The following is a 24512-nucleotide window of genomic DNA, read 5'->3' as shown; positions in this document are numbered from 1 at the left end:
TGTTGACTACAACGTCAAACCGCCTTAGGGACTCCGGCTCCGGATTTTCTGTCGGGGTTTACTCCCTTAGCCTTTCCCCTGAAGAGGTATGCCACAAGGCAGCGGAGGTTTTTTGGAGTCAGAGTTTTCCTTCTCTGATGTGCCCTGACTGGAAGATCGAACCAGCGACACTTAGCTCGCAGGCCGACGCTCAATCCACTGAGCCAAACGAGCCAGGGCTCATGGCAATAATATGGCATATATATATATGACATATATACAAAAATATATAAATATATAATGTTTATTTATTCTTTTTCAGGCAGAGCCTAGGACTAAAATAAGTTATTTAAATGGGAACAGCAGCCCTAAAAAAAAATTAGCGATGTGATGCTTTCAAAGCCGCGAGAATCTGGTATTTACTCCATCTCACTTGTCAGTCCAGGCTAAACATGTAACATACCCTAACTAAGAGCATTTTATCTCCCCTTACAATGTTGCTTTTCCCTGCTTCTTTATATATTTTAGATGTGATTATCCTATAAGCCAAACTATATATACATATTCTTAGGTTCTTAAATGTTAAAAAGTGACACTTTAAAAATTGACAGTGAATATATCCTTCTCCATATTTATTCTTTTCTACCCTAATGAACTCCCCTTAAAAACAAAACCAGAAACAAACAAACAAACTCCCTCCTCTCACCAATGGCATCGCTGCCATTATGTGTTTATTTTCTTTTTCCTTCATGGCAGGAGCTCTATGAAGGTAGGAGCTTTTCTTATTCAACAGTGTGTCCCTTGCTCTAGAACAGTGCCTGACACACAGGAGCCATTCCATATATATTTATGAAGTGAACGAATTGCTTTCTTGAAATTGCCCTTCTGCTCATTCCTTGTCTGCCCAAGAAAAGCTGGGAAATAGGAGATTCAAGGTAACACCGAATTGTTGTTATTAAACTATACTGATGGTTCTCAAATTTTAGTGTGCTAATGAATCATATGGGGAACTTGTTAAAATATAGATGCCTGCCTGCCTTCTCTCTTCCCCCAGTAGGCCTGGGCATGGCCGGGGACTCTGCATTTTAAGGGGACGCCCTGGCTTTTTCTGATAGAGGCGGTCTGGGCGCCACACTTTGGGAAATGCTGACCTGTACCCAGAGTGGAATTGGAGCAGGCGTAATGATCAGAGTCAGGGAATGAGAAGGCTGGCAGGGTCACGGGAGTGCACTTAGTCCAACCTCCTCACCACTCAGATGAGGAAACAGGGTCCCAGAGGGACAAGAACTGGCCTGAAATCACCTAATGCACCCGTGGCAATTTCAGAGGAGCCTCATAAAAATGCTCTGCAGAGTTTTCATGCTGTTTACTTTACAGGTCTGACACACGTTAGCCATGTTTCTCAAGCTATCTTGTTAACATTCTTAGATGCCATTTGCCGGTGCCTGGTTTTATCTAAGCAATATCCCTTGCATTTGGCGTCTGTTACTACACTAAGTGACACCAATTACCAGAAAACATCCCAGTTTGCTGAAAAATACTTAAAATGACCAACTAATGAGGAAGTTAGGTTTATTTTCTCATTAGTAATTATGCAGCCTCCGAAACCAAGCCCAGTATCTATATATACTTGTATTTCTAAATTAAAAGGAACTGTGGGGCAGGGAATAGCAACATTTCAAGAAGAAACAAATCAAATGTGACATGTTTTGACTGCACTGATATACAATGATCTGAGCTCAGTTTTGAAGGAGAGAAGTTTGGCCCAAAGGAAACATGAAGGTCCCAGAGCCAGGAATGCCTCACAAAGCGAGCACTCCCTTTCTGGCCTCTAAAACATTTGTTCCCTCTGTGACTTGGAACACAACTCTTCCACCTCCTTTTCCCACCAATGAGGAAAACCGCTCAGTACCTTAAAGGCACATATGCTGATACAAGAAGACTGGAACATACATACCAGCCTGGCAAACATGTCTTCATTTCTCTATGCCTGATTACAGAGGGAAGCTAGTACTTTTCATAAATTGTTTCCATCAAATCAACGGTCTGACTCAAACCTGACAGAGCAAATTCTTATTTCAAAGGTAATAAATTATGGATACACACTACTTGAAGAGACTTTCACTTTTCACTTTATCTACTTCTAAATGACTTGCCTTCTTAAAAACCAATGGATATTTATTGATATTATCGTAATTAAAAAGAAAAATCTCGTTAAATTGCCATAAAATAGAAGTGGCAGCATGGTGAAATAGAAGCATATTCAAATACCCTGAATGATGAGATTTCGATCTAGGCTGAGCTCCGCCACTGACCTTCGACAAGTCGTTTAACCACTGGAAGCCTTTAGTTACTCCTCTGAAACTATGGAGGCTGGATTAGATGATCTCAAGGTCACCTCCAGTTGTATACATTTATAAATATAAAACTTTAAGGAGAAGGTATTATGAAAATTGAGTTTCAATGAATGACATCCTTAAAAAAAATTACAAAAACCATAAGTTATATCATAGAAAGCTGGGGCTTAAGTACTAGGCACTCAATAAATTCATTTTACTAGATTCATTTTATGCTGTTCTTTTCCTTTTAGAGAACAAAGCAAGTTCTATCTTATTGAATAATAAGTTACTTAACACATATTTTACATGTATATGTATATATATATATATATATATATATATATATATATATATATATATATAAAATCACTTGCATATAGGGATAATAAGCTAACTCCCAGAATCATAAAGCTTTAGAGTTGAAAGGAATTTAATATTATCCAAAATAACCTCTCTGCTAGTGAGCAATCCTGTTACATATTCTCTTTAGTTACTTGTATTGATGGTCATAGCTTCCATAGTAACTCCTGTAGCTAAGAGAGCTCATCCTTGTCTTCAGGGTGAGCTGAAAGGGACCTCCCCCCACTTCCTCCAGATCTGTCATTGACAGCCACAGTCCTCTTTGCCACAGGCAAAAGAGGAACCTAATCTTGCCAAATCTTTTCTCTTCATGTCTACATATGGTTCTTTCCTCCAATCATCCCTTACAAGATTCCAGAAACAGTATGTCCACATCCCTCTTAAACTCAGCTTGGAATTGGACTCAACTCTGACCTGCAGTCTGATAGGACAGAGTCCCTGGGACCATCTCCAACTTGGTTCTGGTATCATACTTCTGCTGCCCAAGGTAATTTAGCACCTCTCTCTTCCACCACACATATCCTCTGTTGTTTCATTGCAAGTGTGTATGGAATAAACTCCCAAGATCTTCTTAACATGAACTACTGACAGGCCAAGACCCTCCCATGTTTTTAAATTCTAAATGCTCAGCTTCACATTTATTTTTGTTAACTTCCTTCATGATGGTTTCAGCCCATCCTGTTCCAACCTGTCGAAATCACTCTGAATGTTGATACTGACATCCATCATATTAGCGATCCCTCCCAGCTTTCTGTCATCTGCAAATGTGATCAGCATGCCTTCTCTGCCTTCATCCAAGTTTTTGATAAAAACTCAAAGTTAATTGATTTGGGTCCAATTTTCGATAATTTTGTAAAGCTATCTAAAAGCAAGAGAATCCAAACTATGAGATTCAACCTGCTTCCAAAACAATGCAATTAAAATAAATACACTTTACAAAATTGAGCCAGGCCCCAAAGGTAGATCAATGTGACCCAGACTCTGTCATTGTCAATCTGCTATTTTGGACAAAGCTAACAATTAAATTGGATAAATGTTTGTTGATGAGGATGATGACTCTAATCTAACACCCTGAATGGTGCAGAGGCAAGCAAACATGCTGGATTGATTTTTTCAGTGTGGAGACAGTTCCCAGCTGGGACAACTCAAAGTGCTGGGGAGGATTCACCACTGAATAACTGAATAGTCCACGTAGACCAATAATCGAATACTTTGGGGCCAAAAAAAAAAAAAAATCACTTTTGGAGCCTAAGTGATTTCAAATATCCTGGAATAATGACACATTGTGTTATGTAGTCTTGGCATGGACAGTGCAAAAAAGCTTCATTAAGTCAGAAAAATTGCATGAGGGGAGGCCAAAGTTCCCCTTTCTCACTGAAGCCAGAGATGTAGTAAAGTCTGGTATTTAGGAGCACAGACTTTGGGGTCCAATACACTTGGCTCCTAATTCTATCTATGATGCATATTAGCTTTGTGATCTTGGGCATTCATTCAGTCCTTTGGCCTTTCTCAGTTTTAATCTCCTCGTCTTTGAAACAGAGATTATAACACTTATCTTAATGGTATTGCTACATGGCACCTGACATGTGAAGTGTTCATACGCATTAGAACATTCAACAAATGGTAGAATAAGGTTTGGTCACAGAGGTGACATATAGGGAGGGCACTGCGCTAAAGCTGTGATGAGTCTCATCTTATTTAATCTTCACAAAACTCCAGGAAGTAGATATTATAATTATTATTCCATAGCACAAATGAGGAAACTGAGGCATTAAAAGGTTTTAGCAGATGCTCAAGGATACCCAGCTACTAAATGATGCTGCTGGAATTTAATCTAGGGGCTTGCATGGTTCCAAAGCCAAAGACCTTATCATGCTAGACTATTATTTGAGACTTGACTTTACTCAAGAGATGCTACTTGTAATCAGAATAAGAGTCCTCAGCCTTTGGTGCTGAAGATCTACCATGCTTCTCCTATGAAGTCTTGTGATCAAGCACAGAGAAGAGGCTTCCCAGCCCATAATGAGGGTAGGGATGAGAAAAGGAGGATCAAAGTGGATATACCAATCACAACATTGCAACCCAAAATGAGGACTCATAACAGACACACTCACACTCTTTTCCAGCTATTCAACCACTGATTAGAAATACTGATTAGACCTGGGGAGGGAAATCTGGTAGTAGCTGTCAAGCCAGACCAACTAACTGGGGATCTCTGATCTGTGTGCAAATTGTGTTTCTAAGTTTTCGTCTCTTAGAGTGAGGGTAGCTATCCCCACAGTTCATAGGTCTTTAAATGGTTAAATGAGGCAATGTATCACAATGCCTAGCATGTAGAAATTGCCCAATAATGTTGATCTTTCTTCTTCCTTTCTCTCTCTTGCAAGACCCTGTCTTACTAGAAGTTTGCTTTTCCTAGTTTTTTAAAAACCTGCCTTAGGGGTAATGTTTACACATTTGCTCAGAAAATCCTTTTCCTCGGTTCTTCTCTTTGTTATCTAAATTTCTGGCAATTTGAAGAATTCAAAGTGATGATATTTACTATATCTGATACGAAATAAAAATGTTGATACACTCTGGTTGACTTAAATAACAACATTGATAATCATTTATGGTTTTCAAATGTTTTTTCAACCATCTTTGCTGTATGACTAATGTTCAGAACATCCTTCTGAGGTTGAATATTGTAATCATCTCCACTGTAGGGATGAGAAAGCCAAGAGCAGGAGCCAGATGACACAGGTAGGAAGCAGCAGAGGCAGCGTTCCATCCCAGTCCCCCTGATGTCAAGGCCAGAGCTTGCACCTCTCCATCAATGGTCTCATCCCTTTGAATAAGCAGTAGGTCAATCAATGCCTATGAAATTGGGTAAACTGCTTAAGGATAACTTAAAAGTTCACCCAGATGGTTTGATCATCATATGAAAAAGCAAGTAGTCACTTTGTCTAAACCATAAAAGAAATCTACAAATTGTATTTCACCTGTGCAGATTTTCATTGGCACCACCACCAGGGATCCTGCAACAATAGGCATGACAGGTGCAGCACTGTCAGGGCCATTTGTTAAGGCATTCAGGGATTCAATAGGGCAAAATGACTTGGTGCAATGGATGCCCTGGAATTTCTAAACGAGGTGATAAATATAGAAAAGGTATGAAAACTGTTTAGCACAGTGGCAGGCACAAAGTCATTCAATCAACTCTTATTAATAGTATCATGAGTACTAGTAATAAGACCCTGATCATTCATTCGAAAGTAGGACATCATAAAACTTACTCTGGAATAATCAAGATCTCTGGTCGTTGAGTCTGTTAAAGCTCGAACGAGGGCATTCATCATACAGAGCGGAGGAGAAGGTGGAGAGGGCTGAGAAGGTTCCTGCTGTAACGGGCTCTTTGGTTTGGAAGGCAGCCGACCTCTCCTCCCCTTCAGACTATCTGTACGGACAACTGATTGTCAAGAGAAAAAGAGAAAAAATGTCTTCAAAGATATTCATGGGTAGCCATAAACCACAAAAAGAAATAAAAAACATTTTACAGTTCAACAATCATTAACAGACCAAACCATTTAAAAATGGCAATAAGTTTGGAATAACATTCACACAACGATTTAATGAGAGTTGAAACAAGCAGCATAAAAGCCACCCGTACTCACATTTGGTAATGAATTAGCCCTGAAAGTCTCCTTCTTAAACAGAACAAAGATGTATGTACACAAGCTCTCTATTGATTTTGAGAAATTAGAATAAGTAGTCCTCAGCTATTTTTAAATGTAAACATACACTGTAAAAACAAAACGTTGCAAGGAAAGGGAAACAAGGAAAATTCACCATCCCAACATAAATATTAACTTTTTTTTTCAGAGATATCTGAGAATACATATGAGCAGGTTGGAGAAGAAGCAGTATATCCATACCTTCTTTAACCATTCCAACACTGAGACACTTCTGAAATCGACAGTACTGACATCGGTTTCGACGCCTCTTGTCTACGGGGCAGTTTTTATTTGCCAGGCAAACATATTTTGCATTTTTCTGCACTGTTCGCTGAGAAAATACAATACAGAGATGGTCAACTAATAGTTTCTGGAAAGAGGTAGAACCTGACAAGATGTATTTTAATTACAATGTGAAAAGCGACAGTGCAATTCGTATAATTAGATAAATTTAATTTCCTAACACGCTAGCCTGCAGGAAAAACAATTTTATTAGTGTTAGCTGCTGACAATGAAAATCATCTCGGATTGTTCTGAAGCAAGTCTCAGGAGACATCCAAGTCTGAATGATAAAATCATATCTGAAATTACCAGGTCAACATATCATACCTTGGAGGATTAGATTATCTCCACTTTTAATATCCCTTTGGGAACAATTTTCTACTTGTTCTACTCCACTGATTATTGCTGACCTTATTAAAATAAAATCAAAATTATCTGGGATGTATTTGGTTGGCTATCACTTTCGTAAGTCAAATATCACAGTAACTGGCTTTGTTCCCCAATAGAGATGAAATCATAAAAAGCACACATCAGGATTTGTCTAGTTAAAACATATAGGAAAATAATGTTTTAATACAAAAAAAAATCACTTAATCAGCCTGTGTAGATTATTTTATCTTAAAAAGAATATAGATGGTAAATGGCAGTCTTAAAATTGGATACTAAATACCACTATCACACCCAAAACAAAAACAAAAATATGAAAGAAAGGAATATGAGAGCCATATATTTTCAATGAAAATTTCCATTAATAGGTTATTTCACAACTGACCATAGCCGTAGACATCAAAATAGCCATATTGTAAAAGACACGTCATAAAACTTGGACTTAGATATCAAATAATGTTATAGTCTTCAGAATCACATATAATTTTAAAATGACATGTGGGGAAATAATTGAGCATAATTTTATGCTCCAAATACAATATCATAAAAGTATAATTTAAAAAAATTAAAAAGTTTGTGCAAATGAATGTATGTATTTACTGCTTAGAAATTACTTGACTCTATACAACTCTAAATATAGCAGAAAGTTGGAATTTATTTGATAAGGCTAAAAATAAAAAGAGATCCAGATAATTTGGTGTTGGCCAAATTTCTTCCCCAAAATTCTATACGTATTTTCACTCTTTACTTCCTGCGGTCCTCAGCCCCCATTTGTCAGTTTTCACCTTTTAATTTCACTTTAATTTCTAAACTGCTTATATAGACTTCAAAAATTTAACAAAGTCAGATATGTTTTCCCTGCACTTGGTAGGTAATTTCAGTTTAAAGTGCAAAATTCTGAAACATAAACGTGCTTCTGAGTTTCCAGCATTTAATTTCTCAGCAATCTTTAAGAATAGGAAACTTATGTTTTTTTGAATGAAGCTCTCTTTCATCGAACAGGCAGTAATTTCTAAAACTATATTTCTTGTCCTCAAAGCTACATGCCGACTTGAGTGCTGGTGGCATTTTGCTTCAGGTATACATTTTTTCCAATAACCCGAAACCTTCCCCACAGTTGTGTATGCCTTCACAGTTTAAGGACAGGGAGAGATCGTTACAGTTCAATCACTGAATTCCATCGTTAACTGCATTTCATGTCACTTTTTAAAAAAATTCAATTTAATGGTAGAAAGCCACTGGGCGAAGCCAGCTCCCATCCCCTTAATTAACAGATCTGTGGGGTGGTTCTCTCCATCCTACTGCCCACCCTTTCAAATATAGATTTGTTTTCAAGGGATTGCTGCAGAAAAGGAACGCAGTTGGGGAACACTTAACTGACATTTCTACATTAAATGTACCACCACTCCTGTATTTTGCTCAATTCTCAATTATTCAGGGATGGTTATATTTGAAGTTACTCGCACATCTCTTAATTGTTTTTATTTCTTTTTCCCCTTTTGGCTGCCTGTTTCACTGCCCTTCAGCATTTCCACTGAAATTATGTAAAAAAAATCAATCTGTGAAATGAATGCAGTTCCTGGAAAGTAACCCTGGTAAAGCTTGAGTAGTTAAGAATGGGAAAAAATGGCTAACCTGAGGGTTCTACATTTAAAACATCACAATCCTGTGCATACCTTCTATATGGCACATACAATGCAAAGTCTTTCCACAGCATTTCCTCATTTTTCTGCAGAATTTAATCACATGATTTCTATCTCAGATCAAAAATAACTACTGCTTATTGGTATGTATACCAATCCACAAACATTAATTTTTATATACTTTGTAGTTTTTGTTTATAATGAACTATTGTTTTATGGGCCTTTATTTATTTTTTATTTTTATTTTGTTTTATGGCCCTTTATAGATTACAAAGTGCTTTCATAATTGTTTTATTTCACTTAATACTCACAGCACTTCTCTGAATTTTATTCACCTGTTAGGGAAATGGAGGACTAGAAAGAAATGTCATATAGTTGTTACATGACAGATCAAGGCCTCTATATGAGTATTCCCCAAGTCCAGCCTGCTTCCAGATACATCCTATTGGCCTCCCAAATTCTAGTTATCCAATCAGCATCCAGTGTCCCCTCTCCCTTCATCCTGCCCAGCACTGTAGGCTACAGAGGTATTATTGTGGGAATCATTTGTGGGTTTACAAATGTCTGAGATAATGGTCAGGGGAGTGGGGAGAGTGGCATAGAATTAAGTGTCTGAAGAAGTCTGGGAGCCAATAACAAAAGCAGAGCAGCAAGACAACAAGGCCCCTTTTCCTGGAATATAAAGAGCACCCAACTCAAGAATCAGGAGAAACCAGCTTGAACGTCTGGCATGCTGATAAATCACTATTAACAGGCTACACAATGCTTCACTTCTCTAGGCTTCAGCTTCCTTATACGTAAAATATGGGTGAGGCTGAAACCCTCCAACTGTAAAATTCTCCTTTGGGTCTATGAGATTATGAACAACTTCTACACCTGGCACTTTGTGTGGCACAGAGGTAGAGTGGTTGGTAAGACCCCAGCTTCTATTTTCTATGGAGGGGGCTATCCCAAACTGCATCTAGCCAGTTGCCTATTCTGCAGCTGCAGAGGTGTGATGACCATGTGCACTTTGGGGCCATGCAAACATGAGCTGGCATCATGTCTCCCTCTCCCTCTCTGAGTGTGTGTCCTGGGCAATTGAATAACTTCTCCGAGTCTCCATTTCCTCATCTATGAAACAAGAATACTTAAGAACTATTTTCAAGACACTTAATAAAAATAGCTAGCCAGAGGCCAGAATGCAATCTTAGGTCTGACTCAACAGTCCTAGCTCTTACTACAAGGATTATATGAGATACAAATGTCCATGGCCTGGCACATTGACCCTATCTATCCCCTCCGAATGGACAGAGGAGAAATGTAATGAGGTTCTTGCACTTCTGAGATCCCTTTTGAGAATCTGCTGAAAGCTCCCTCCAGAAAAATGATCATAAAATAATGCTAAGTCAGGGTAACCGAAACCCCTCAAGTCCATCTGGGGCCGCCCCTATAATGAACTTCAAGTCAAACCACTCTGAGAAAATGGATGTGAAGGTGCTAGGCTACAGGAACGCAGAGTGTAACAACTGCATCCCCTCTCAGATGCTGACTTGAGCGGGTGGCTGAGGAGGCTGGCGCCAGGAGGAGGCGAGCGCTCACCTTGAAGAAGCCCTTGCAGCCCTCGCAGGTGCGAACGCCGTAGTGCTGGCAGGCGGCGTTGTCCCCGCACACAGCGCACGTGCCCTCGCCAGACGACGAGCTCCTGATGGGCGGCGACGGCAGACTGGGGCTCTCGCCCAGCAAGCTGGACGCGGTGGGGGAGGCTGTGAGGCCGAGCTGCGGGAAGGCCAGCGCGGCAGCCCTCTTGGTCAGCGGCAGCCCGTAGGGGTGGCCCTCGAGCGCGGCGGCCTGGCTGCCTGCTGCGGCGGCTCCCAGGGGCAGGCTGAGCGCGGCGGCGGTCGTCGGGTCGTAGCCGAGGTGGTGGCCGCCAGCCGGGCTGGGCGCGGGCGGGTGAGGCGGCGAGGGCTTGAAGTGGAAGAGTGGGAAGCGCGCGCCGGCCACCGTGGGCACCGCCTTCATCGGCGGGTCGAGCAGCGGGCCCGGGGCGATGCAGCCCTGTGTAGAGGGCAGCGCTTCCTCCCACAGCGCCCCCGGCTGCGGGGGGAAGCCCGGCGTGGTGGGGGTAGACGGCGGGGACTGCTTGAAGTACATGGAAGTGCTGGACAGCACCTCGTCCTCCGGTCCCGAGGGGGGTGGAATGGATGGCTGCTGCTGAGGCTGTTGCTGATGGTGGTGGTGGGGGTGATGGGGGTGATGGTGGTACCCATGTGCGTGGCCCTCCTCCACCTTGATCAAAGGTCTCGGCCCTGGGGGCTGCATTTGGTACTGGCAGGAGGGCTTGAATTCGTAGTTGCTTGGGTAGCCCTCCACGAAGGTACTGAAGCTGGGCAGGGATGTGGTGGCCGTGGCCGTGATCTCGGTGCTGCCGAGATCCATGGTCAGCTTGGCGTAGTCGGGGTTCATGATCTCCGCGGTGTACTCTGAACTGTAGATCTGCGCTGCATAACTGGAACCTGGAGGCGATGGACTATACTGGGCTTGCACGCAGGGCATATCTGCAGGGACAGGGAAAAGGTCTCTCAGAAGCAGGTCAGCACTCTTTCCTCGCTAACAGGTAGCACCGACTTCATTGCTCTTTAATCTAGGTCCAGGAAACAGAGAGGAAGTGACATCCTTTCCTCCTTCTGGTAACATAGAACTAAAGCCCCATGCTTCCTTACTTCCTTTCTTCCCAGGGAAGAAAGCTGAATCCCTGAGAGACTGTCAAACAGGCCACAGGATGCCCAAACCCAGCTTCCTGGGGACCTCTGTGCCCACCTTTCTTCCCTTGCCCTGTCCTCCAACAGATCTGGAATATTTGATATCTTCTCTCAAAGGCCCAGCGATGTTTTTAAGAGTGGTTTGAGCCCTGTAAATTAATGGGAGAGACTTTAACTGCTGGTTGGGAAGACAAAAAGAAAGCCAGTGAAGGCCCTGTTGGTTTATTTTGGGAGGAAAAGGCCAGTGGTCCCCCAAGTCACACAGATTGATTTATAAACCTATGCGTTAGTAAAAAAAAAGGGGGGGGGCCTACATGGAATTTACTGACCAATGGAAAGTTACATTCTAACATTTTATAAATGCCAACCAAGGCTACCCACACATGTTGTGGCCACTTTCTCCCACCCGCTCCCCACTCCTCCAGACAGGGCTAGCTGTCTGCACTAACTGGACCCCTGTTGATGACTGCAGCCAGCTAGGTGATGAGGTAGAAATGTAGGCCCAGGAAATGGACTCAGGGGAGTTTGCACCATCTGCAAAGAAAACCAGCAGCTGCAACAAAACACCCACCAAACCTGCACTTTGCCATATATATATATATTCCCAATTCTGACTAATAAATCAGTGGCTGTTTTATGACAACAGCTTACAGCTATCATAATAGGCGAGTTAATTTACACATTTTCTCATGACAGAAGAATTAGTATCCCTAAAAAAGAAAGCAGTTTCTTAATAGGTTTTGTTTCTCTGCCAGTTTTGATTATGTTGAACCTCCAAACTGACTGCATCCAGGGTACTTAATATTGTTCAGAGAGGTTGAGCTGGATGAGAAGGCCCTGAGAATGACTGGATCTAGTGAATGACTTTTCTTATTATTCCCCTCTCTTTATGGCTAAATATAATTGGTAAAATGGGCAATTTCTGGTGGTTGGTTTTTCTGAACCAAAGGAAAACCAGGTGCTTAACGTCTGTTTGGAGTCTATGGCGTAAAAGGTGTGACTAATAGAAGTGAGTACTTCACATTTCCTTTGACATCTTTCTCTTACCCACATTTCCAAATCTGAGTCATGCATGTATGGAATGAAATCTTGACTTGAAAAAAGGTGATGAGGGCCTGTTGGAAGAAGCACTGACGAGGACAGGCCAGTTCAAGCCTTATTTTTCAAGCAGGGCCTTAAAAACACTTGCCAGTTTGAAGTTAAAGGATTACTTATTCTGCTGTACAGTTGTTGGGGTGAAATGAAAGACTAATCATTTAAAAGAAAGAACATTGCCTGATGTTTCATCTATTCTCCTCTCTTCAGACCTCCAGGATTTCTATGTTAGTCTTTTCTGTCATGCTTCCTTGCCAACCCCTACCTATTGCTCTTGAGTCTTTCTGTGGTTTCCAGCTAGACAGTGAGCTTGCAGGGACTGACTTCTATTTACCTGCATATCTTTGGTGCCTACACAGGCCTGGCCCCTAGTATCCCCTTTGACAAATGCATAAAGAGGTGTTACCAGCCAAGCCTGCAATCCTTTCTTTTGCCAACTTCAATTTACTCCTTGGTTTTTAGGTCAAATGCCTTTTCTCTTTCCCTTCGAGCTTCAGTAATCCACACTTCTGTGCCCAAGTGATTTGGGTTTTATACAAACAAAAATGCTCTGTATTGCTCTCAGTGACCCCCTAAATCTCAAATGCATAAACTGCATATAAAAGGAGAGCAAAAGTGAAGACATTAAAATGTATTAAAATATCCTAATCTATATTGTATTTGCATCTTTCTTAGGAAAAATATTTTTGAGACATGCAATGCTTAATTTAATCTGGCTGCTCCACTCAGTAGCAACAGGGTGTGGTATCCACAGGAGCTTCCTGCAAGGAAGCCACCTGTGTTGTGAAATACTCGTCCAGCAGTCACTGTCCTGGCATTGGGCACATCGACCAGTTTGCTCGCTGGCTGTGTGGCTTCCCCACCCACCTCTCCCAGCTGGGGACCAATAAGGGGTCGTGCCTTCAGACCTACCTGGAGGGTATCTTGCGCGCTGAATGGTGGGGCTGTGGATCTCTCCAGCGGAGGCTGAGAGTGAAGGAGGCAGAGACGTCCGGCTAGGCGAAGCGGCTTCAGTACCTCCCGGCTCTGCTGAGGGTCCAGTCTCAGCGCCGGGGCTTGCCGGGCTGCGCTTTTCCGCAGTGGACTCTGCGGGCACCAGAAGAGAAAACAAAGGTCACAGTAAGTCCAGGCTGAGTCACCACGGCTTGGGCTGGGTGTATTGGGAGTTGATGGGGGCCTTTAGAAATGCTACATTAATTACAAAAAAATTATAAGGGTAAGAAGGCAGCGCTTAAGGGAAACAAGACGCATCACACCACCTTGGGGTAGCAGAGGAATGGTTGTCTGCACCAGCCGCGCTCACCGCCGCTTTGTGGCACCCGAACGAGGCTAAAAACGCAAAGCCTGACGTCGTCCAGAAATTGATCCCTCTACCCTCACAATTGGTTCCGAGCTCAAGAAATCGAGAAAACAGAAGAGAGAAAAAACACTTGAGGAAAGAGTTCCTCCCGAATTGGGGGGCGAGGGGTCAGTGAGTGTGCACGAGCAGGAAATAGTCATTTTCCAATTCCACCGGCCCCCACCCCTCAAATACAAATTTTACACGTTGCATAGGAAATGCACAAAGTCCGGAACGAATGCATGAATGCCCCGAGGAATTAAGAAAGTCTGAGCTTTTCATTCTAAATGCTAATGGAGCTTCGCTTCTATTAGCTGCGAGTTTCGGGGGGCCAGGGGTCAAGCAAACAAAAGGGCACAGTGGAAATAGGCCCACGCTGGAAGCAAGGCAACAAGGCTTGGATGGCTTCGCAGCTGGTGGAGAGGTCGGAGGGGGGGGGGGCGCTGCACTCAGCGGGCGGTATCCTCGAGGGTGAGCGACTTCGAGGCTCGGGGCCATCCGGCGGCCCCGAGAGGGCACATTCCCGAGGGCGCCAGCGCGGCTCCAGGGCGAATGTCTCTGCACACTGCTTCAGCGAAACTTTATAGCTGAAAGCGTAGCTCCGCGGGCCTCGAGGAAGGATCTCACTGCCCCAAACTCCGGCCTATAGCGCCCCCTTTGTCAGGCCCCACTCACAGCTCCTGGGGGAGGGAACGTGGAGCCCAAATAAAATCCCCAAATCCTCGGGGGTGCGCAGGCTGCGAAAGTCGTGTAAGTTTCGCCTCCCGCAGCCCCTGCGCCCATGGCTTCCCTGAAGACAGGGAGAGGTACTCAGAGCCTTCAGGTCCGGGTAGCCTTCGAAGGCCAGGAAATGGGGATTCCCTTGACATCCCCAATCCCAGCCCCAGCCCCAGCCCCTTCCCTAGCCCCAGATGATTCTACGGAAAGCTTGAGCCAGCTCCAGCGCAGGCACGGACGACGGATCATCCCACGGCTGTAGCTTGCGCTTCCAGTCCTCCACCCCCTGCATCCTCAGTGGGGGTCTCCAGCAACCTCCTACCACCTCCTCCAGGAGGTGCCCGCATTCCCACCCTTCCCTGGGGCCTTGCAATCGGAGCCTTTCTCTGGGGATAGGCCTCCGACTCCGGTGGGCGAGGGTCGCGTGTCTTCGAGGAAGGGGCTCTCCTCGAGCACCAGCGTTCGCGGGAAAGAGCCACACCACATTTCTTACAGCTGAGCCGAGCGCCCCCTCGGCTCTCTCCACCCCTCCCGAACGTCCAGTTACCTAGGCAAAGGCTCCGCGCCTGGAAACACGTTCCGTGGCTCCTGCTCGCGGCCGCCGGGCCGGGAGCATGGAGCCTCGGGGTTGTAAATTAGGAAGAAATAACTACCTCTGTCAAAGCCCCTTTCTTTCTCGTGGGCGGACGAAAGGAACACCCCCGTGTTCCCCTCCCGGTGGTGAAGCGTGTGGAGGAAACCGTGAAACGCACCATTGTGACCCCGGCTCCTCCGCGGAGTTTCCAGCCCTGGGGAGCGGGGGCGGAGATTGGGCGGGGGCAGGAGGGGTGGAGGAGAGACCGACAGAAAGGGAAAGACAGAGATTCTCAGAAAGACCAAGGGAGAAGAGATAAACCGCGGGGAGGATTCCTGCGAGCGCAAAGTCCCAGGGAAGGGAGTGGGTGGGTGCGGGGGGAGGGAGGCTGCTGTGGCCTAAGGAGGCTTTGACACTCACATTGGAGCATCTTGTTCAGCTCAGGTAACTCGAATAAACTCTTAACTTCATTCATTGTGCGCAGGAGCCCCGTTGGGCAGCTTTCTGTTTCCCCAACTTAGTTCTAGAAACCATCTTTTCGTCGTAGGAAAAGAAGATTAAGGATTGAATTCGCGATGAAATGACCAAACAGGCGCCCTGTACCTCTCTCCTGGCGCGCAAAGACTCTGGGATAACAAACAGCCCGAGATTTCTGATGACCAAGCTCCTTGCACCTAGCGCTTCCCTTTGGAGTACCCGGAGGCATAAATACAAGGCAATCTTTAAGAACGTTCTTGAAAATCAAGGGACAAATGCTTGAACCTCACGACGGCCCAAAGCTCCCCAAAGGTTCTCGAGGTGCCTCTGGAAGCCAATCCCCGAAGACTGCATTGGCACGACCGCTCTCTTCTCACAATCGAGAACTTTCATTTCTATGAAAACACTCGGAGCAACTTCTCCCAAAGCGCGAGTGCTGTCAGTTAAGCGTAAAACATGCCTTTCCCACACTGAGCCAAGCCCGGGGGAGAGGGGCCCCATCCCCACGCGTGTCGGAGCGCGGGAGGACTTAATTGCGCCCAATTATCTCTGAAGGGAAAGTGTCAATGGGCAAGTCGGCGATGCCGGGCAGACGTGCCGAGTGGAGCTCCAGGCTCATTTCAATACAATAAGCCCCATTCCTACAATCGTGCCCTCAGTCCTAAGATCCGCCGAGCGTCTTCGCAAACTCGCATCGCTCCTGCCCAGGCCCCTTTTCTCCCAAGCTACCTCCCAGTCAGCCAGCTCGGAGTCACTCTTAGGTGTCTTAACTTGGACCCACCGGAGCTCCTAATTTTCAATCCTAGTTAAAAGGCAGGAAAATTACTGCCGTTCATCACCGTCGCTGCAACTCCCTGCCGCTGCTGCCGCCGCAGCGGAGAGCATCATTACCATGACAACTAGAGCCGAAATACCCTGAATTACGTCGCTGGAGCTGCCACAGCACAAATCCCGGTCCTCCTCTTTGTTAGAGGCTTTTCGCCCCTTCGGGCTGGGGGAGGAATCCTACGAGCTCCAGAGATCCCCGCGGGCCCGCTACAGGGGAAAAGTTTCAGACCAGAACCCACCCGCAGCTCCGCGGGCAAAGCCGCAGCGAGGAGGTGTGGGTGGGTGGGTGGGGGACCCCACACACAAAGTTGTCAATTTCGGGAGCGACGCTTCTCAGTGCGCCAACTTTTTAGCAAGTCCCCCACTTAACTGGGCGAATCTCAAATACGTACTTGAGTGCTGTGGCCGTTCCGTCTTTAGAGCAAGTTTCTAGAGAGCTGCCCCGAAATCTCCTCTGGGGGGGCTCACAGCTGCTGTCCCGGAAGGCTGCGGTATACAAGTCCAGAGGCTCCCAGAGGCGGTGAGCAGCTGGCAGGAGATGCTGCGATCCCGACTCATGGGAGAGCGCCGCCGAGGGGTTCCGCTGGAGTCCGGGCTCGGGCCGAGACCAGGGGGAAGGATGCAGCCGCGGTTCCCACCTCCACGGTCACCGCTGTCAGCGTTGCAAAGTGAGCCCAGGAGGGGCGGCTGGCTGCCGCGCAGCGCTGCACCCGCGAGGGCACAGGGCGAGAGGGGTGTGAGCGCGCGGGAGAGAGTGGAGTGTGTGTGCGGAGCGTGTGAGCACGCGTGTCTGTGTGTGCGAGTGAGGGAGCGGGTGTGAGCTTGTCTGTGTGTGGGGCGCGGAGGAGGAGCAGGAGCTGGAGGGGTGGGGGGCGGGAGGCAGGAGACTCTGGTCTCCCGGTTGCGCGTTCGCTCGCTCTCTCGGCACGTCATTTATGCCACAGGAGCCCTAGCGGCCTCTCCATAGAGTGACTGGAATGCGAGACGTCAATGTGACGCCATGGGACGCTACGTCACCCTCCTCCTCCCTCCCCTGGCCTAGCCGGTTCCGCGTGTGCGAGGGTGTGTGTGTCTGTGTGTGTGTGAGTGTGTGCATGTGTGCGCGCGCGCGCGCGCCGTCCCCGGCCATTCGCCGGGCGGCACTATGGAAACTACGCGGCGCAGCCAGCCCCAGCCCGGAGGTCTTTCCGACCCGCGCTGGCAATCCCTTTGCCGTGGCGCTGCTCGCTGGGGCACGAGTCTGCGAGGGAGAGCGGCGGCCCGCCGGCGGGTCAGGCGGGACCGCCCAGCTGTCAGGCTCGGGTGGAGTAAAGTTGGAGGAGTGCTGCTGGCGCGCCTCCGAGGCTGCCCCGAGGCAAGGAGCCAGGGCGAGGGGGTAAGGGAGAGGACAGCTCTTCCGAAAGAGAAGACTCCGCCAGCGAGCCTCTCCGAGTGACCTGGCAGCGGGTGCAGAAGGAGTCAGGCACCAGACCAGACTCCCCGAGGTGCAGCTGGGCTTCCCGCCAGTAACAGTTCCCGAACTGTTTACGTCTGCTCAGCCCTCTGCGCCTAGGCTAATCCCTGTCCTCTCCCATCATTTGCTGGGTGCGTGTTTCACACGGGGATACAGGTTGTGTGTCTTTATACTTAAGATGTGCATTTCATAACTGGACCCATTATAACCCTACACAATGTACATCCACCTTCGACGCGTTCCCTAAAGCTGAAACTATTTAAATGTGTGTAAGACACACATGTGTTGAGCAGCTGAGCAGGTCTGATTGTTAGAAGTGTTCACCTCCGCCCCTCCCTCCTCAGAAATTGAACTCTCAGCTCGCACTTTCACTTTTTGATGGTTGTAGACCGGCCTCCCTTCCCATCTCCCAAATTAAACATTTCGAAATCAATCAACAAGATTTATTAGTCAGTCCCTCCCTAAGGGATTTGCTCTGGCCTCCTGGGACACATTTGTCATTAAATGGTGTGCCAAAAGCCTGGGCGACTGTGTGAGGGAGAGCAATTTCTTACTGGAAATGAATTTAAGTGTGAATTTCTTGACGAAAACAAAAACACATTTATAAGAGTTAAACGCTTCTAGTTCCAAGGGTCGCATCTGACTGGAAGCATCCTTTCTGAAAAGGCGAAAGAGTTATGCGATCTGAAGAGAAACCCGAATATTGGAAGCATCCTCTTTTAAAGAACTGAATTTTTGAAAAAATATTTGAGTGAAACAACGTAGACAGACATCGTCGCCGTGTGTCGGCTTGAATCAGATGTGACCATTTATTTCTTTGACCTGTCACAATCTTTTTGTGAGGGGGAAGGAGAGGGAGGATTAAGATCCCGTTGTCCACAGCACACGTTTCGGAATCGAAGGTTCTAGCAAGCATCAGAAACTTAAAACTAATATTATATATATGACACAGGTACATTTCTTCGCCTCCACTTCCACTTGAGACAGGGTGGTGTGGAGGAGACCTTAGGAGGATGCTCCGAAAGTTGCCCTGGCGGAGAGGAACAGAGCAGAGCCTCTTCAGTGCCGCGGGTTCCAACCCAGTCTCAGAAGGAAGGAGGGCGCTGCTGCATTGTATCCATTGAAAGACTGGGAGGTGGGGGGAGCAGGACCTGGAGCAGCGCGGCGCTGACGCACGCGAGGCGCGTGATTGACGCAGGCGATGTTTCTAAATTCGGCCGTTGGCCCGGCCCAGTCGCCGGCGCGCGCGGCAGATAGCGGAGTAGGTTCCCCCTCGGTCACCCCCGCCCCTTCTCCATTCAGCGCCGCGCGGGGCGGGGCGCGGCGGGGCGCGGCGGGAGGGGCCCGGCGGGGCGTGGTGCGCGCCGCCGCGCTGGGATCCGGCCGCACCAAATATAGTCGGGCCTGGCTATTTTTAGCCAAGGCTCGGGCGCGAGCGCGCCGCGTGAGGGGGCGCCCTGACCCCGCTAGGAGTGCGGAGGGGGTGGGGGCGGGTAGCCATCTTGGACTCCGCTCGAACCCGGCTGGTGACCGGCGACGCTGGTCCGGGCTCAGCGCTGGGGGTCGGGGTGAGTGAGCTTTGGGTGAGAGGGCGGCGTGGGCTGTGACGGGAGAGGAGGGTGAGGCGCGGGCGCGGGGTCCGCCAGGAGCGGTGGCGCGGCAGGGGGAGCGGGGCCCGCGGCCCGCGTGGCGTTCGTGAGTGACTGATGGTGGTTCCCGCCCGCCGGCAGGCCCGTTTGTTCTGCCACCGGGCGGCCTGGCTAGCCCGGAGTCGCGTGGGGGCGGAGCCGCCCGCGGCCACCACTTCCTGAGAGCCGGGGATACCCCTCCCAGACGTCACGGAGGAGCCAAGGCGGAGGTGGCGGCCCGGGGCTCATCCTGCACTTGCATCACGGGTGCAGCAGCAGCTGCTCTGCTCCTTTGTGGCTTTTTCCCCTGTTGAGTAACTGCTTTGTTAACTGAAAATACCATGACGGGCCAGTGTGATCACCAGCTTCAGACCTCAAAGAAAGTGAAGCTGTCAGGCAAGAAGAGGGAGACTCCCTTAGTCGGCTGCGATGGTATCTGGTGGGTGGGTGTGTTGAGAAGCACTTGACAGTTTCCACGTATTACTTCTTGCCTAACTCTTTACCCCCAGGAAGGTTTAAAAATACTTTTATTTCCATGCTGTAAAAATTGCATGTGTTCTGCATCCCACCCAATTCCCCTTTGAATTTGAACTCTCATGCCCAATTGGAATTATACTAAAGCAGGAACCCTAAAATTAGGTAGTTTTTAGGAAACAGGACATCTTTCAAAGAATTTAATAAGCTACATTGTCTAAATGTTATGTAAAAGGTCCTTGCCCACTCAAGGTAGTTATAAAGCTACTAACCAAGTTTATTCCTATGAATTGGACTCCTTCTGTTTTAAACCTGTCTCTTTGTTGACTGTGAATTAAAAATAATTCCTTTTTTTTTTTGCTGGGTATCTCCAGGTAAAACATTCTCTCTTTGGGTAGATGTGTATCTTTCTGAACATTTACGTTGGTTAATTTTGTGCTTCTGTGCTCCCTACCCCTTACATCTTTCCCTTTGTGAGTATTAAATATGTGGTTCCTTTATGACTATTAAGCTAGGGCTGTTGTTTCATTGCCCTGAGCCAATCAGCTGGCAGTGCATCTCTGAGTAGGACACTGGACTGACTCCTGGAGAGGTTCCAGTGGTCCCTGATAAGTTGGCAACATTTTTGCATGCAAATGGAAAGTCGTGGAAGCAGAGACAAAGCTCTTAGAAACTGGGACACCATCCTCTTCTTAGTCCTAAATCCCTAAACATATGCAGTTCTTTAGGTAACCTCAAACGGAATGAACCATTCTCTTCTCTTTTTCAAGTTAGTATCTGTTGTTGTGTAACCTTTCAAAAGTCTGTAAGGCATATATATGACTATTTCAGTAATATGAATTACCTTTTGGATGACTTTTTTTAATTAAATGAAAGTTAATACTTGGTAAGTCTTTTTAGGAAATCAAGTAGCATAAGACTACCTTAATCTGTGAAATATTGAAAACTTATGTGGTTTGGCCTTTTTTCTAAAAGAGGGACATTCATGTGTGGCCTAGTTTATATAAACAAAGCAAAGAAAGCAGTTAGTTTCTGCTCTCGTGATACTTATGGCAGCCAATCTGTTAAAAAGTCTTTCTATGAAGTAGCTTACAATTCACTGTATAATTAACTTTCATATTGTTTTGGTTTTGTAGGAATAACATGTTTGCAAGGATGAAAGTGCTCCTTCTCTTGGGAATAAGAATTTTTTTTGTAAATTTATTGTGTGTGATATAAAGCAATTGCTTTAACAAAATGGGACTTGAACAATTGCTTTAAATGCTCTTCTTACTAAGCAATTACATGTAATCTTGTTGATTTTGCTAATATGTAAAGAATGATGATGAGTCTTATTAATGCAAAGATTGGATGAAGAAAGATAAAATAAATATTCCAAGCCAGAAGTTGTTAGATAAATCTAGGAAGGAAAAGTAGCACAAAAGAATTGTGTGTAAATTCAAGCTTTCTAGAATCAGTGTAGAAGTTCTATGCTATATTTAAGGTCCGTATATAAAACTTAGTAACTTGAGCTACATTGACATATACTTAAGTGTATGAGGCTCAGGAACATGGAACTATTGTAATAGTTTTCTGTCTGACCTACTTGCAAACCACCCTTTCTTTATCAATGCTGTCATTGCCAGAGTAATCTTCCTAAAATATGACTCTCAGGCTCAGAAGTCTTCAGCAGTTGGACTTTGTCTCTGCAGTAAAACCCCAAAGCCTCTACATTGTGGCCTCTTAATTTCCACAGGATTTCTCTGTCCTAGTCAAACTGGTATCCCCACTGTTCTTCAAACATCCTTTTACCCTCCCACATTTGTTCACAGTGTTCCTTTTTATGGCATTTCCTTTTTCCCCCTTCTCTGCTTATTGAAATTTTATCCTTCCTCTAAAATTAGCTTAAGAAATGAACTCAGGTTGTACTTCAGTCTTTCATAAAGTTCTTATTGTACTGCCTCGTTTTTGTGCTTTGTGTCCAGTGCATATTCCCCTGTCAAACTGTAAGCGTCAGAAGCATGCCTCACACATCGGTGAGATTTCTCTGGCACCTGAGTTTAACATAGATGGTAAATATCCATAAAATATTCATTCCCCCATTTAAATCTGAGTTAATAATATAAGTAACAAATTGTATGAATGGGTAGTCTTGGCCTGAATGGATGTATATGAGATCATACATTAATTGTTTTCCCTGCCTGAACTTTCGATACTCGTGACTGAACATACCTTGTCAAGGTGCCTGCGCAAGTTCAGACAGCTCCATGGTGATACAAGGAAATTGCATTGTGGCTTGTACTTGTAATATGTGCGTAGGAAGATTTGCTTTGATATCTTTTTTTTTTTTTTTTTTTTTTCCTTTTTCCTGGTAGGCTTTTGGTTTGACTCTCATTCTACTCCCTTAATCCCTTTATTTTCATTTCTCTTAGGCCGCTTCTTCAGTGATAAACTGGATACTGTAGGCTAGGAAATGGTAATAACTTTTTTTTTGGAAAAATTTCTTAAGGTTTAGAAAATTGAGAACCATGACATGTATGAATTCTTGAATCTCTTTACCTTTCCAAAATATATTTAAATAGATTTGTGTGACTATATATGCAAAAGTAAACTAGGCAGAGATTTTGGAATTATGATTTGTTAGAAGTTTTAGAGAGAGGCCCATGTGACTTAGATTATTAAAATTTAATAAACTTATAGATCAGGAGACACTTTATGTTATAGAAAAATTTGGAAAAGAGTGAAAACCCAAGAAGCAAAGATTACTCGGTATAAGTGATAATAATCTTTTTAAGTCTCATTAAATAATATTTTTCTATTCATTAGTAAATAACAGGACAAGCTTGCATTCCAGTTAAAAAAGGTAGTTTATTTCCTAGTCATGCTTTTCTCAGTCTCTTGTAAATGCTGGAAGGCCACAGTGGTTTGGGGAGAAAAGTTATTACTCATGTGTGATAAATCAATTCAGGATATCAGTTATGTCTGTGAAATAAGACCTGCATTTTATCGAGAGTTGATGGATGAAGTAAATATCTCCACATACAATTGCATACCTCTTTCCCATCACCTACCTCTGAAAAATAAAACACTGATTGCCTCACACGTACAGCCTATTCTCCAAGAGTGGGATGGTGTATTTCATGGGGACCGTTATGATTGCTTCTCAGAGGCCTGGATCTGACTTTGCTGCTATGAAGCTGCCCAGCCTTGCGCAAGTTAATTAATCATTTGAGGGGCCTTAATAACATCATTTGTAAAATGATAGTGTGGGCTCACTGTGATTTTTAAGGATCTCTCAGGTCGTAAAGTTGAATGCTTTTTTAGGTTCATTATTGTGAATGATGAGTCATTTCTGGTCTGTTTTGTCACTGCCTGATTGCTGTAGTCAGGAGGCTCCTTGACTCTTTGTTTTTAACATGCGTGCTTCTTGTAGTAATATTATATTAAGCTACTTAGACCTGCATGATAATTAACTAGCCATTGAGTGGGATCTTGGTGGCCTGAAAGAGTTAATGTACTGCCAGTATCACAGCCTTTGACTGTCCATAAAGTGGAAACAAGCAGAAACCTGGATAGTCCAAAAGTCACTTTTTATTTTTAGCTTTGAAATTTGTTTTTGTATAATCATTTGAATATGGATGAGTCACAAATTGACTTCATAAAAATTAATACACTTTCATTGGCGTGGATTCTGTTGTTTGTTCCTACTCGGTTTTCTGATCTTCACTGTGTGCTAGGAATAAGCCATTTCTTCTTAAATGTTGCAGCCAAAGCAGAACTGTCCTTTTTGCTTTTTTCCTAGAGAAGGCCTGGGATTGTAGGTCTTTCTATCTCTTTTTAGAGGGTGAATAGATGGGGAAAATGAAATATTAAGAAGGCAGGTCAAAAGAAACGTACGAAGTAGCTATTAAGTTGAAAAACCATTCAGTAAAGTAAGCAGAAAGAATCAATTTTGTTTGCAAACTTGCTAGATTTCCAGTTGGGTACAACTTTATGGGTAAACAAGAGCTGACTGTACAGGCATTGGGAAATACCTGAGTTTTAACACATTGCATGTTAATATGTTATCTGAGTTTGGATAGTAAAAACATTTTGTCCATTAATTAAGGGCTATTTTTTAAATGCCTGTTCTACATATTTAGGTATTTGGTTTCCCGCTTAGATCATGTAATTAGTAACTGATTCTGATTTCTTTTTTAAAACCATAATACATTTTCCAGTATTTATTCCGCATGTTTATAGTTCATTACTGGAAAAATTCCTCCCTAACATCTGTTCTGAATTAGTTCCTTTTTCCAGTTATGGTTTCCTGTTTTATCAATTGTAGTTATGAGGAGAGAAAGCTGTATTTTAAAGATTTATGCTATTTTAATTTAGTGAAATTGAAATGAACTATCATTATTTTTAACTTCTGAAAATGATTGTCTTATTTTAAATTCATATGTTAAATTACTGTCTTCACTTTTTAAAAACAATACAATAAACTGGATACAATTTGAAATCA

The 24512-nt window shown here is 44.9% G+C and overlaps 1 protein-coding gene and 1 long non-coding RNA gene across 3 annotated transcripts in view; one reads left to right on the top strand and one right to left on the bottom strand.

Moving 5' to 3' along the window:
- The window catches only part of NR4A3 (nuclear receptor subfamily 4 group A member 3), a 33996-nt gene extending 16663 nt beyond the window's left edge, over positions 1-17333 (bottom strand). Inside the window, exons 1-5 of one of the 2 annotated variants that reach the window (XM_090274490.1) lie at positions 16867-17333; positions 13452-13625; positions 10285-11240; positions 6593-6722; positions 5954-6126 (exon numbers count right to left, since the gene is read on the bottom strand). In XM_090274490.1, the coding sequence (XP_090130616.1) occupies positions 5954-6126; positions 6593-6722; positions 10285-11238 (1257 nt within the window). In that variant the 5' untranslated portion in view covers positions 11239-11240; positions 13452-13625; positions 16867-17333. Of the gene's footprint in view, positions 1-5953; positions 6127-6592; positions 6723-10284; positions 11241-11502; positions 11566-13451; positions 13626-16866 lie in introns of those variants that run through there. The other variant, XM_090274491.1, reaches the window with a different exon arrangement.
- Positions 17334-19286: 1953 nt separating this feature from the next.
- Positions 19287-24512, top strand: part of LOC150013448 (uncharacterized) — a 30975-nt gene continuing 25749 nt past the window's right edge. Inside the window, exon 1 of the long non-coding RNA XR_016510814.1 lies at positions 19287-19495. This is a non-coding gene — a long non-coding RNA (uncharacterized LOC150013448). The remainder of the gene's footprint in view (positions 19496-24512) is intronic.

Source organism: Furipterus horrens, unplaced genomic scaffold, assembly GCF_987537825.1.
Source record: "Furipterus horrens unplaced genomic scaffold, mFurHor1.1.pri manual_scaffold_4, whole genome shotgun sequence".
NCBI classification, from domain to species: domain Eukaryota; kingdom Metazoa; phylum Chordata; class Mammalia; order Chiroptera; family Furipteridae; genus Furipterus; species Furipterus horrens.
Note: the sequence above shows the minus strand (reverse complement) of the source record. Positions and strands in the feature narration are given on the sequence as shown.